A 13,522-nucleotide genomic window follows, 5' to 3' on the forward strand; every position below is an offset into this window, starting at 1 on the left:
AGGGAGTGCTGTACCCATGCTGAGTTTTTTTTCCGCAGCGGAAACATGTCAATTATTCCTGCGGATTTTTCCGAACGATCCCATACTTACCTGCCTTGATAGACACCGGAGTCACTCCCTCAGGTGCAGAGGAGTGTGGTGGAGCCAGGAGCAGGCAGCAGGAGGTGGTGGGCGGGGCCTGCACGAGCTCCGGTCATGTGACAGCCAGAGCTAGTTCAGGCTTAACCACCTTCTCCTGCAAAGTGCAGACACTGACAGACACGGCCGGAAAGTGAAGTGCTGCGTGATGAAGGTATGAATGTCCCGATCACTCCAGCACTTGTTCTGCATTGCGGATGCAGTGCCGAAGCCATGATACTGTATCCTGAATGCGGAATGACTGCAGCATATCCGCAGGACATTCTGCAATAAATCCGCAGCACATCCGCAGCATGAAAACAGACAAAGTTGTGCTGCGGATTTCTGGGAGCTCCTGCGGAATGTCCTGCGGATATATCCGCAGGACACTTTCCCTGTGGGCACATAGCCTAAATGTCTGCACCAATGTCAATTGCACAAATATGGCATAAGATCCAAAAAAATACAAAAAACAAGAACAGTCATTAAACTTTCCTTTTTATTACCACCATAAACCTCTTTTCCTTATTTTTTTTTGGACATTAGCAGCAAAATTCTGGAACAACCCGCTTTCAGAGTCAAATGAATGTCATGCAGTACATCAAGAGCCGTTTCTCAGGATGATGTTGAACGCATACATAATAGAGGACTAATAAGGAAAGAAATGGTAATAGATTTAGCATTGCATCCAATGAGGTATTTACATAAAAAGACTCAAAATTGAGCTGGATACAATAATTATCATAAAATCATGTTACAGCAGCGGTTCACAAATGGTTTAAACAATTTTATACAAGGACTCCTGACACAATAAATATAATTTACCTCAAAAAATATTCATTTCTGTAAAAAGAAAACAAGGAATCTTCTTACATGGGCAACCAGAGATCGTAATAGGTCTGCTGCAATTAAAATGGTGTGGGGTGTAAGGGGGCATTCAATTCAAATTAGAATTTCATATCCAACTTTGTATAAAAAAGTGTATATCTCTATGGATCTTTAGTTAAAAAGTTCAAAAAAAATAAATTAAGAATTAGGTGCCCGAAGGTAAGAGTTTAACATTAAAACAACATTTCTAAATTTTAAATTCCCATCTTGAATAAAAAAGAAAATCTGATTATTTTCAATGTCCAATGTTTCACTGCTGCTGTTCTTCTACAAGGGAGCTTTGCTCAACGTAAACGGTTCAAAAAAAAACAAACAAACCAAAAAAACAGAAAAAAAAAAAAAGTAGAGGCATGTTGCTGGACGGCCTAGGGCTCTATCTCTGGCAGTGTGCTTCCACCCTTAAAATTCCTGGTGTGCCTTTTTTTGAGAGGCTTTTCCCTGAGTCATGTATTTATTGGATAGGCTTCCTAGGGGAAGAAAACAAAACAAAAAAAAACAAACAAAGAAATTAAACAACTTTCAGAATAACAATCAATTGTATGGTTAGGCTGCATTAGTTTACAGTTGAGTATTGCTGCGCTAGTCCATACATGTCAGAAGTGAAAAGATTTAGGCTATGTGCCCACGTAGCATTTTAAACAAAAAAAACCACGTCTTTCCAGGAAAAAAGGTGCTGAAAAAAATGTGTTTTCATATGCTTTATTTTGTCATGGCAAACGCAGGGGTTAAGACGCTGTACCCCCGTGATTGCCACCGGGTCTCCGGCTGAAGTTCCAGCCGGAACCCAGCTCTCACTGCGCACGCCGCTCCCGGCAGTTTAACCGCCTGAATGCTGCGATCAAAGCATTTAGGAGGCAGGGTGAGGAATCTCTCATCTCTCCCTGGCAATTGGGTCCCTGTAATGTGATAACCGCGACCTGAGCGCTGCCATGGTAACCCTAGGTCATCACCATGATGACCCCGTGTTACTGAGGTATGATCGCTGCACAGACCAGGGCACCTACGTCATCGGAGTTCCCTCCAGCAAGGTCCCGCAGTAAAGACCACAAGGCCTAGGTGCAGGGAACCCCGGTGACGTCACAAGGTGAATCAAGTTCATGCAAGTGGATCACCGGGGCTTCCTGCACCTAGACCTTGTAGGTCTTTACCGCGGAACCTTGCTGAAGGGAACTCCGGTGACGTAGGTAATCTGAAGGCAAGGAGAAGTGAACAGAGTTCATGCCGGCGCACCTACAGGAAACCCCGGCGATTCATCGTCATGAACTGGAATAACCTTGTGACATCAGTGGAGTTCCCTGCAGTAGGTCCTGCGGTAAAGGTTGCGTGATGAGGCTGCAGGGAACCACAGTGCCAAAAAAAAAAAAAGCAACGTGGGTATTACACAAGCTTTTTTTCCTGCCTTTTTCACTGACTTCACTGAAGTCAATTGGGAAAATAAAGCTTGGAAAAAAAAAAAAAAAAAAACACTAAAACAATTGAAATTTTGCTTCTTTTTTTCAGCCCCCCAAAAAAGAAAGGAAAAAAAGCAATGTGGGCACAGCAAGTCACGATTCTCAGACTTTGCTGGGATGATTTTTCCGTGCTTTTATTGATTAAAGAAAGCAAAGAAAAATGCTACAAGAAAAAGTTAAAGAAAAACACCCTGTGGGCAACAAGGCCTTAGGCACATTTGGCATGCGATCCAGGAAAGCTCTCAAAGGCATAAACAGTGTCTTGATGTACAAAATAAAAGAGGCAGACCAATACATACAAAAATAGCTTCTAAAAAGGTTTGCCAATGGATTAAAGTAAAAATATCAAGATTACCGAGCAGCCATTTGTGTCCATTAAAGGGATCCCCCCCCCCTTCTGTTAGTTCCTCAGGCTCCTCCATATAGTACACCGGCTTACATGGGACAGCTGTGTTTCTATTGAAGCTTTTTTTTTTTTATGGTGCTCACTGTGCTGTAAAATTGACATTGCCTTTAGGATTAAAACATTTTATAAAAAGGTTTTTCAACTTCGATTTTTTTTTTGCCACAATTAAAAGGTATTTTTGAGTTTAGGATTTATCCCCCACCCACAGAACAGGACATCACTTCCTGATCACTGGCACACCCCACCGATCCCAAGAACCGGGGTTCTGAATCTTACATGATTGGAAGCAGTGATCAATATGAGCACTACTGCGCCATTCATTCTTAATGGGACCATTAAGATGGCGGAGAGCTGCGCTAAGCTGGTCTATGACACTCCCATAAGAATTAATAGAGCGGCAGGGATCATAATAGACTACCGTTCCATTCACAAATTCAGCGGATGCAAGTTATTCCTCATCCTGTTGGAAAGGGGATAACTTATAAATTTGAGAATACCTCTAACTTATACATAAATATAGTATTAAGAAAAGCATTTACCTGACTGAGGACTAAAAGACATCTTCGGCTTCCTTTTTTCATCCTGCAATGGTACTACCTGAAATGGTGCATAAAATCAATGAGCATTCATGTTAGTTTCCATTTCACCTTCGTAGTCACAATACCACAAAATTAATGGCCAAGTTTATTTTTAAATATATGGACATTACAATAATAGATATATCTATTCTAGCAATATCTCTCATATTATATATATATATATATATGAAGGGAATTTTGTTTACTTACCGTAAATTCCTTTTCTTCTAGCTCCTATTGGGAGACCCAGACAATTGGGTGTATAGATTCTGCCTCCGGAGGCCACACAAAGTATTACACTTTAAAAAGTGTAACCCCTCCCCTCTGCCTATACACCCTCCCGTGCATCACGGGCTCCTCAGTTTTGGTGCAAAAGCAGGAAGGAGGAAACTTATAAATTGGTCTAAGGTAAATTCAATCCGAAGGATGTTCGGAGAACTGAAACCATGAACCAAAGAACAATTCAACATGAACAACATGTGTACACAAAAGAACAACAGCCCGAAGGGAACAGGGGCGGGTGCTGGGTCTCCCAATAGGAGCTAGAAGAAAAGGAATTTACGGTAAGTAAACAAAATTCCCTTCTTCTTTGTCGCTCCATTGGGAGACCCAGACAATTGGGACGTCCAAAAGCAGTCCCTGGGTGCGTAAAAGAATACCTCGATAAAAAGAGCCGTAAAAACGGCCCCTTCCTACAGGTGGGCAACCGCCGCCTGAAGGACTCGCCTACCTAGGCTGGCATCTGCCGAGGCATAGGTATGCACCTGATAGTGTTTCGTGAAAGTGTGCAGGCTCGACCAGGTAGCCGCCTGACACACCTGCTGAGCCGTAGCCTGGTGCCGCAAAGCCCAGGACGCACCCACGGCTCTGGTAGAATGGGCCTTCAGCCCTGAGGGAACCGGAAGCCCAGAAGAACGGTAGGCTTCGAGAATCGGTTCCTTGATCCACCGAGCCAGGGTTGACTTGGAAGCCTGCGACCCCTTACGCTGGCCAGCGACAAGGACAAAGAGCGCATCAGAACGGCGCAGGGGCGCCGTGCGAGAAGAAGGGAATTTTGTTTACTTACTGTAAATTCCTTTTCTTCTAGCTCCAATTGGGAGACCCAGACAATTGGGTGTATAGCTTCTGCCTCCGGAGGCCACACAAAGTATTACACTTAAAAGTGTAAAGCCCCTCCCCTTCTGCCTATACACCCCCCCGTGCATCACGGGCTCCTCAGTTTTGGTGCAAAAGCAGGAAGGAGGAAACTTATAAATTGGTCTAAAGTAAATTCAATCCGAAGGAAGTTCGGAAAACTGAAAACCATTCAACATGAACAACATGTGTACACAAAGAACAACAGCCCGAAGGGAACAGGGGCGGGTGCTGGGTCTCCCAATTGGAGCTAGAAGAAAAGGAATTTACAGTAAGTAAACAAAATTCCCTTCTTTGTCGCTCCATTGGGAGACCCAGACAATTGGGACGTCCAAAAGCAGTCCCTGGGTGGGTAAAATAATACCTCGTAATAGAGCCGTAAAACGGCCCCTTCCTACAGGTGGGCAACCGCCGCCTGAAGGACTCGCCTACCTAGGCTGGAATCTGCCGAGGCATAGGTATGCACCTGATAGTGTTTCGTGAAAGTGTGCAGGCTCGACCAGGTAGCCGCCTGACACACCTGCTGAGCCGTAGCCTGGTGCCGCAAAGCCCAGGATGCACCCACGGCTCTGGTAGAATGGGCCTTCAGCCCTGAGGGAACCGGAAGCCCAGAAGAACGGTAGGCTTCGAGAATTGGTTCCTTGATCCACCGAGCCAGGGTTGATTTGGAAGCCTGTGACCCTTTACGCTGGCCAGCGACAAGGACAAAGAGTGCATCCGAGCGGCGCAGGGGCGCCGTACGAAAAATGTAGAGTCTGAGTGCTCTCACCAGATCTAACAAGTGCAAATCCTTTTCACATTGGTGAACTGGATGTGGACAAAAAGAAGGTAAGGAGATATCCTGATTGAGATGAAAGGGGGATACCACCTTAGGGAGAAATTCCGGAACCGGACGCAGAACCACCTTGTCCTGGTGAAACACCAGGAAAGGAGCTTTGCATGACAGCGCTGCTAGCTCAGACACTCTCCGAAGTGATGTGACTGCTACTAGGAAGACCACTTTCTGCGAAAGGCGTGAAAGAGAAATATCCTTCATTGGCTCGAAGGGTGGTTTCTGAAGAGCCATCAGCACCCTGTTCAGATCCCAGGGTTCTAACGGACGCTTGTAAGGAGGGACTATGTGACAAACCCCCTGCAGGAACGTGCGTACCTTTGGAAGTCTGGCTAGGCGCTTCTGAAAAAACACAGAGCGCTGAGACTTGTCCCTTAAGGGAGCCGAGCGACAAACCCTTTTCCAATCCGGATTGAAGGAAGGAAAGAAAAGTGGGCAAGGCAAATGACCAGGGAGTAAAACCCTGATCAGAGCACCAGGATAAGAATATCCTCCACGTCCTGTGGTAGATCTTGGCGGACGTTGGTTTCCTGGCCTGTCTCATAGTGGCAATGACCTCTTGAGATAACCCTGAAGACGCTAGGATCCAGGACTCAATGGCCACACAGTCAGGTTGAGGGCCGCAGAATTCAGATGGAAAAACGGCCCTTGAGACAGCAAGTCTGGTCGGTCTGGTAGTGCCCACGGTTGGCCCACCGTGAGATGCCACAGATCCGGGTACCACGACCTCCTCGGCCAGTCTGGAGCGACGAGGATGGCGCGGCGGCAGTCGGACCTGATCTTGCGTAACACTCTGGGCAACAGTGCCAGAGGAGGAAACACATAAGGCAGTTGAAACTGCGACCAATCCTGAACTAATGCGTCTGCCGCCAGAGCTCTGTGATCTTGAGACCGTGCCATGAATGCCGGGACCTTGTGGTTGTGCCGTGACGCCATTAGGTCGACGTCCGGCATCCCCCAGCGGCAACAGATCTCTTGAAACACGTCCGGGTGAAGGGACCATTCCCCTGCGTCCATGCCCTGGCGACTGAGAAAGTCTGCTTCCCAGTTTTCTACGCCCGGGATGTGAACTGCGGATATGGTGGATGCTGTGGCTTCCACCCACAGCAGAATCCGCCGGACTTCCTGGAAGGCTTGCCGACTGCGTGTTCCGCCTTGGTGGTTGATGTATGCCACCGCTGTGGAGTTGTCTGACTGAATTCGGATCTGCTTGCCTTCCAGCCACGGCTGGAACGCCTTTAGGGCAAGATACACTGCCCTTATCTCCAGAACATTGATCTGAAGGGAGGACTCTGGCTGAGTCCAGGTACCCTGGGCCCTGTGATGGAGAAAGACCGCTCCCCACCCTGACAGACTCGCGTCCGTCGTGACCACCGCCCAGGATGGGGGTAGGAAGGATTTCCCCTTCGACAATGAAGTGGGAAGAAGCCACCACCGAAGGGAGGCTTTGGCTGCCTGAGAAAGGGAGACGTTCCTGTCGAGGGACGTCGACTTCCTGTCCCACTTGCGGAGAATGTCCCATTGAAGTGGACGCAGATGAAACTGTGCAAAAGGAACTGCCTCCATTGCTGCCACCATCTTCCCTAGGAAGTGCATGAGGCGCCTCAAGGGGTGTGACTGGCCTTGAAGGAGAGATTGCACCCCTGTCTGTAGTGAACGCTGTTTGTCCAGCGGAAGCTTCACTATCGCTGAGAGAGTATGAAACTCCATGCCGAGATATGTCAGTGATTGGGCCGGTGTCAGATTTGACTTTGGGAAATTGATGATCCACCCGAATCTCTGGAGAGTCTCCAGAGCAATGTCCAGGCTGTGTTGGCATGCCACTCGAGAGGGTGCCTTGACAAGCAGATCGTCTAAGTTAGGGATCACCGAGTGTCCCTGAGAGTGTAGGATTGCTACCACTGTTGCCATGACCTTGGTGAAGACCCGTGGTGCTGTCGCCAGGCCGAAAGGCAGTGCCACGAACTGAAGGTGTTCGTCCCCTATGGCGAAACGCAGGAAGCGCTGATGCTCTGGTGCAATCGGTACGTGGAGATAAGCATCTTTGATGTCGGTTGATGCTAGGAAATCTCCTTGGGACATTGAGGCGATGACGGAGCGGAGCGATTCCATCCGGAACCGCCTGGTTTTTACGTGTTTGTTGAGCAGTTTTAGGTCCAGAACAGGACGGAAAGATCCGTCCTTTTTTGGCACCACAAACAAGTTGGAGTAAAAACCGTGACCCTGTTGCTGAAGAGGAACAGGGATCACCACTCCTTCTGCCTTCAGAGTGCACACAGCCTGAAGAAGAGCATCGGCTCGCTCGGGGGGCGGAGAGGTTCTGAAGAATCGAGTCGGAGGACGAGAGCTGAACTCTATCCTGTAACCGTGAGACAGAATGTCTCTCACCCAACGGTCTTGTACCTGTGGCAGCCAGGCGTCGCAAAAGCGGGAGAGCCTGCCACCGACCGAGGATGCGGTGTGAAGAGGCCGAAAGTCATGAGGAGGCCGCTTTGGGAGCGGTTCCTCCGGCGGTCTTTTTAGGACGTGACTTAGACCGCCATGAATCGGAGTTCGTCTGACCCTTCTGTGGCCTGTTGGACGAGGAGAATTGAGACCTGCCCGCGGGCCGAAAGGACCGAAACCTCGATTGTACCTTCCGTTGTTGAGGTCTATTTGGTTTGGACTGGGGTAAGGATGAGTCCTTTCCCTTGGATTGTTTAATGATTTCATCCAATCGCTCACCAAACAGGCGGTCGCCAGAAAATGGCAAACCGGTTAAGAACTTTTTGGAAGCAGAGTCTGCCTTCCATTCACGTAGCCACATGGCCCTGCGGACTGCCACCGAATTGGCGGATGCTACCGCCGTACGGCTCGCAGAGTCCAGGACAGCATTAATGGCGTAGGACGCAAACGCCGACGCCTGAGAGGTTAAGGACACCACCTGCGGAGCAGAGGCACGTGTGACTGCATTAATCTGCGAGTGACAAGCTGAGATAGCTTGGAGTGCCCATACGGCTGCGAATGCCGGAGCAAAGGACGCGCCGATAGCCTCATAGATGGATTTCAACCAGAGCTCCATCTGTCTGTAGTGGCATCTTTGAGTGAAGCCCCATCTTCCACTGCAACTATGGATCTAGCCGCCAGTCTGGAGACTGGAGGATCCACCTCGGGACACTGAGCCCAACCCTTGACAACGTCAGGGGGAAGGGATAACGTGTGTCCTTAAGGCGCTTAGAAAAGCGCTTATCTGGACAAGCTCGGTGTTTCTGGACTGCCTCTCTGAAGTCGGAGTGATCCAGAAACGTACTCATTGTACGCTTGGGAAACCTAAAACGGAATTTCTCCTGCTGAGAAGCTGACTCCTCAATTGGAGGAGCTGGGGGAGAAAGATCCAACACCTGATTGATGGACGCTATAAGGTCATTCACTATGGCGTCTCCTTCTGGTGTATCTAGGTTGAGAGCGGCTTCAGGATCAGAATCCTGATCTGCCACCTCCGCTTCATCCTCTAGAGAGTCCTCCTGCTGAGACCCTGAGCAGTGTGATGAAGTCGAGGGAAGCTCCCAGCGAGCCCGCTTAGGCGGTCTGGGACTGCGGTCCGTGTCAGAGACCTCACCTTGGGACCTATGAGTCACCCCAGGAGCACTTTGCTGCTCCAACCGAGGGGGGCCTGGGGTCAATGATTCAACAGTGCCCGGGGCCTGTGTTACCGGCCTGGACTGCAAGGCTTCTAGTATCTTAGCAGACCATTTATCCATAGTCTCAGAAAGTTTGTCAGCGAATACTGCAAACTCCGTCCCTGTCACCTGGACAGTGGTAGCAGGTGGTTCCACTTGGGCCACCAGTGGCAGAGGCTCCGGCTGAGTAAGTGCCACAGGGGCCGAGCATTGCACACAATGAGGGTAGGTGGAACCTGCCGGTAGTATAGCCGCACATGAGGTACAGGTTGCAAAGTAAGCCTGTGCTTTGGCACCCTTGCTTTTTGTGGACGACATGCTGTTGTCTCCTCTGAGTACAATCCGGGAGGGTATATAGCCAAAAACCAACAGTGCGACCGTACAGAGTAACTGTATAGCATATAAGCATATTATATTATATTATAATATATATATATATATATAATAATATATAATATATATATATATATATAATAATATATAATATATATATATATATATATAATAATATATAATATATATATATATATAATAATATATAATATATATATATATATAATAATATATAATATATATATATATATAATAATATATAATATATATATATAATAATATAATATATATAAATATTATATATAAATATTATATATAAATATTATATATAAATATTATATATATATATATATATATATATATATATATATATATATATATATATATATATATATATATATATATATATATATATATATATATATATATATATATATATATATATATATATATACATACATACTTCGGCACCCAGGGGGGCCAGCACCTAGAAACAGGTGCGGCTTACCGACCGCCCAAAGCGGTTGTGTGACCACCAGATTCCCTGCCTGGGCCTCCCAGAGCCGTGTTGTCTCTCCTCTCCAGCTTCAGAAGTGCTGAGAGGAATGGCTGCCGGCGTTCTGTGAGGAGGAGGGGGCCGTGGGCGTGCCCTAGAAAGTGCGGGAATCTGGTGCCCCACGGTGCTCAGTGAGGGGGGAGGAGGATACAAAGTATGCTCCAGCCCTCAGCGCTGACGTCCAGTGCAGCGTCCCTCCCTTCCCCTGACTGGCAGGCCCGGGGGCGGGAATATGCGATACTAGGCCGCAGAAGCCGGGGACTAAAGTTATAAGCGCGGCCGGCAAACAAGCGCGGTCAGCGCGGTAGTCCCGGCGCACTAACACACCCAGCAGTGCTGCAGCGTGTATGACACAAGCGCTCCATGCGCCGTCCCCAAGGGGACACAGAGTACCTCACAGTAGCAGGGCCTTGTCCCTGACGATACCCAGCTCCTGTCCAGCAGATTCCCCAGGGGCTGCGGAGGGAGCACGGTCCCAGTGCCTGGAGACCGATTAGGATCCCACTTCACCCAGAGCCCTTAAGGGATGGGGAAGGAAAACGGCATGTGGCTCCTGCCTATGTACCCGCAATGGGTACCTCAACCTTAACAGCACCGCCGACCAGAGTGGGGTGAGAAGGGAGCATGCCGGGGGCCCTGTTATGGGCCCTCTTTTCTTCCATCCGATATAGTCAGCAGCTGCTGCTGACTAAAATGTGGAGCTATGCGTGCATGTGTGCCTCCTTCGCACAAAGCATAAAAACTGAGGAGCCCGTGATGCACGGGGGGGTGTATAGGCAGAAGGGGAGGGGCTTTACACTTTTAAGTGTAATACTTTGTGTGGCCTCCGGAGGCAGAAGCTATACACCCAATTGTTTGGGTCTCCCAATGGAGCGACAAAGAAATGTAGAGTCTGAGTGCTCTCACGAGATCTAACAAGTGCAAATCCTTTTCACATTGGTGAACTGGATGAGGGCAAAAAGAAGGTAAGGAGATATCCTGATTGAGATGAAAAGGGGATACCACCTTAGGGAGAAATTCCGGGACCGGACGCAGAACCACCTTATCCTGGTGAAACACCAGGAAGGGGGCTTTGCATGACAGTGCTGCTAGCTCAGACACTCTCCGAAGTGACGTGACTGCCACTAGGAAGACCACCTTCTGCGAAAGGCGTGAAAGAGAAACATCCCTCATCGGCTCGAAAGGTGGTTTCTGAAGAGCCGTTAGCACCCTGTTAAGATCCCAGGGTTCTAGCGGACGCTTGTAAGGTGGGACTATGTGGCAAACCCCCTGCAGGAACGTGCGTACCTGCGGAAGCCTGGCTAGACGCTTTTGAAAAAACACGGAAAGCGCCGATACTTGTCCCTTGAGAGAGCCGAGAGACAAACCCTTGCCCAGTCCGGATTGAAGGAAAGACAGAAAAGTGGGCAAGGCAAACGGCCAGGGAGTAAAACCCTGATCAGAGCACCAGGATAAGAAGATCCTCCACGTCCTGTGGTAGATCTTGGCGGACGTTGGTTTCCTGGCATGTCTCATAGTGGCAATGACCTCTTGAGATAACCCTGAAGACGCTAGGATCCAGGACTCAATGGCCACACAGTCAGGTTGAGGGCCGCAGAATTCAGATGGAAAAATGGCCCTTGAGACAGCAAGTCTGGTCGGTCTGGTAGTGCCCACGGTTGACCCACCGTGAGATGCCACAGATCCAGGTACCACGACCTCCTCGGCCAGTCTGGGGCGATGAGGATGGCGCGGCGGCAGTCGGACCTGATCTTGCGTAACACTCTGGGCAGCAGTGCCAGAGGAGGAAAGACATAAGGCAGTCGAAACTGCGACCAATCCTGAACTAATGCGTCTGCCGCCAGAGCTCTGTGATCTTGAGACCGTGCCATGAATGCCGGGACTTTGTTGTTGTGCCGGGACGCCATTAGGTCGACGTCCGGCGTTCCCCAGCGGCAGCAGATCTCTTGAAACACGTCCGGGTGAAGAGACCATTCCCCTGCGTCCATGCCCTGGCGACTGAGAAAGTCTGCTTCCCAGTTTTCTATGCCCGGGATGTGAACTGCGGAGATGGTGGAGGCTGTGGCTTCCACCCACAGCAGGATCCGCCGAACTTCTTGGAAGGCTTGACGACTGCGTGTGCCGCCTTGGTGGTTGATGTACGCCACCGCCGTGGCGTTGTCTGACTGAATTCGGATCTGCCTGCCCTCCAGCCACAGCTGGAACGCCTTTAGGGCTAGATACACTGCCCTTATTTCCAGAACATTGATCTGAAGGGAGGACTCTGCCGGAGTCCAGGTTCCCTGAGCCCTGTGGTGGAGGAAGACCGCTCCCCACCCCGACAGACTCGCGTCCGTCGTGACCACAGCCCAGGATGGGGGCAGGAAGGATTTTCCCTTCGACAAAGAAGTGGGAAGAAGCCACCACTGAAGAGAGGCTTTGGCTGCCCGCGAAAGGGAGACGTTCCTGTCGAGTGACGTCGACCCCCTGTCCTGTAGGACTGCCACCACTGTTGCCATGACCTTGGTGAAGACCCGTGGGGCTGTCGCCAGGCCGAAAGGCGGTGCCACGAACTGAAGGTGTTCGTCTCCGATGGCAAAACGCAGGAAGCGCTGATGCTCTGGTGCAATCGGCACATGGAGATACGCATCCCTGATGTCGATTGATGCTAGGAAGTCTCCTTGGGACATCGAGGCGATGACGGAGCGGAGAGATTCCATCCGGAACCGTCTGGTTTTCACGTGTCTGTTGAACAGTTTGAGGTCCAGGACGGGACGGAATGATCCGTCCTTTTTTGGCACCACAAACAAGTTGGAGTAAAAACCGCGACCACATTCTTGAAGGGGAACAGGGATCACCACTCCTTCTGCCTTCAGAGTGTTCACCGCCTGAAAGAGAGCATCGGCTCGCTCGGGGGGCGGAGATGTTCTGAAGAAACGAGTCGGAGGACGAGAGCTGAGCTCTATCCTGTAACCGTGAGACAGAATGTCTCTCACCCATCGGTCTTGGACATGTGGCCCTCAGGCGTCGCAAAAGCGGGAGAGCCTGCCACCGACCGAGGATGCGGTTTGGGGAGGCCGAAAGTCATGAGGAGGCCGCCTTGGGAGCGGTTCCTCCGGCGGTCTTTTTAGGACGTGACTTAGACCGCCATGAATCAGAGTTCCTCTGGCCCTTCTGCGTCCTGTTGGACGTGGAGAATTGAGATCTGGCTGAGGGCCGAAAGGACCGAAACCTCGGTTGTATCTTCCGTTGCTGAGGTCTGTTTGGTTTGGACTGGGGTAAGGACGAGTCCTTTCCCTTGGATTGTTTAATAATTTCATCCAATTGCTCGCCAAACAGACGGTCGCCAGAAAACGGCAAACCGGTTAAGAACTTCTTGGAAGCAGAGTCTGCCTTCCATTCGCGTAGCCACATGGCCCTGCGGACTGCCACTGAATTGGCGGATGCTACCGCTGTACGGCTCGCAGAGTCCAGGACGGCGTTCATGGCGTAGGACGAAAAAGCCGACGCCTGAGAGGTTAAAGACACAACCTGCGGAGTAGAGGCACGTGTGACTGCATTAATCTCAGACAGACAAGCTGAGATAGCT

The 13,522-nt window shown here is 49.6% G+C and overlaps 1 protein-coding gene across 2 annotated transcripts in view; it reads right to left on the reverse strand.

Annotated features, from left to right (window-relative positions):
• Nucleotides 1-598: 598 nt before the first annotated feature.
• Nucleotides 599-13,522, reverse strand: part of TUT7 (terminal uridylyl transferase 7) — a 160,246-nt gene continuing 147,322 nt past the window's right edge. Inside the window, exons 28-29 of one of the 2 annotated variants that reach the window (XM_075318525.1) lie at nucleotides 3,402-3,459; nucleotides 599-1,472 (exon numbers count right to left, since the gene is read on the reverse strand). In XM_075318525.1, coding sequence (XP_075174640.1) covers nucleotides 1,405-1,472; nucleotides 3,402-3,459 — 126 coding nt within the window. In that variant the 3' untranslated portion in view covers nucleotides 599-1,404. The remainder of the gene's footprint in view (nucleotides 1,473-3,401; nucleotides 3,460-13,522) is intronic. The other variant, XR_012724787.1, reaches the window with a different exon arrangement.

Source organism: Anomaloglossus baeobatrachus, chromosome 1 (genome assembly GCF_048569485.1).
Source record: "Anomaloglossus baeobatrachus isolate aAnoBae1 chromosome 1, aAnoBae1.hap1, whole genome shotgun sequence".
Classification (NCBI taxonomy): Eukaryota; Metazoa; Chordata; class Amphibia; order Anura; family Aromobatidae; genus Anomaloglossus; species Anomaloglossus baeobatrachus.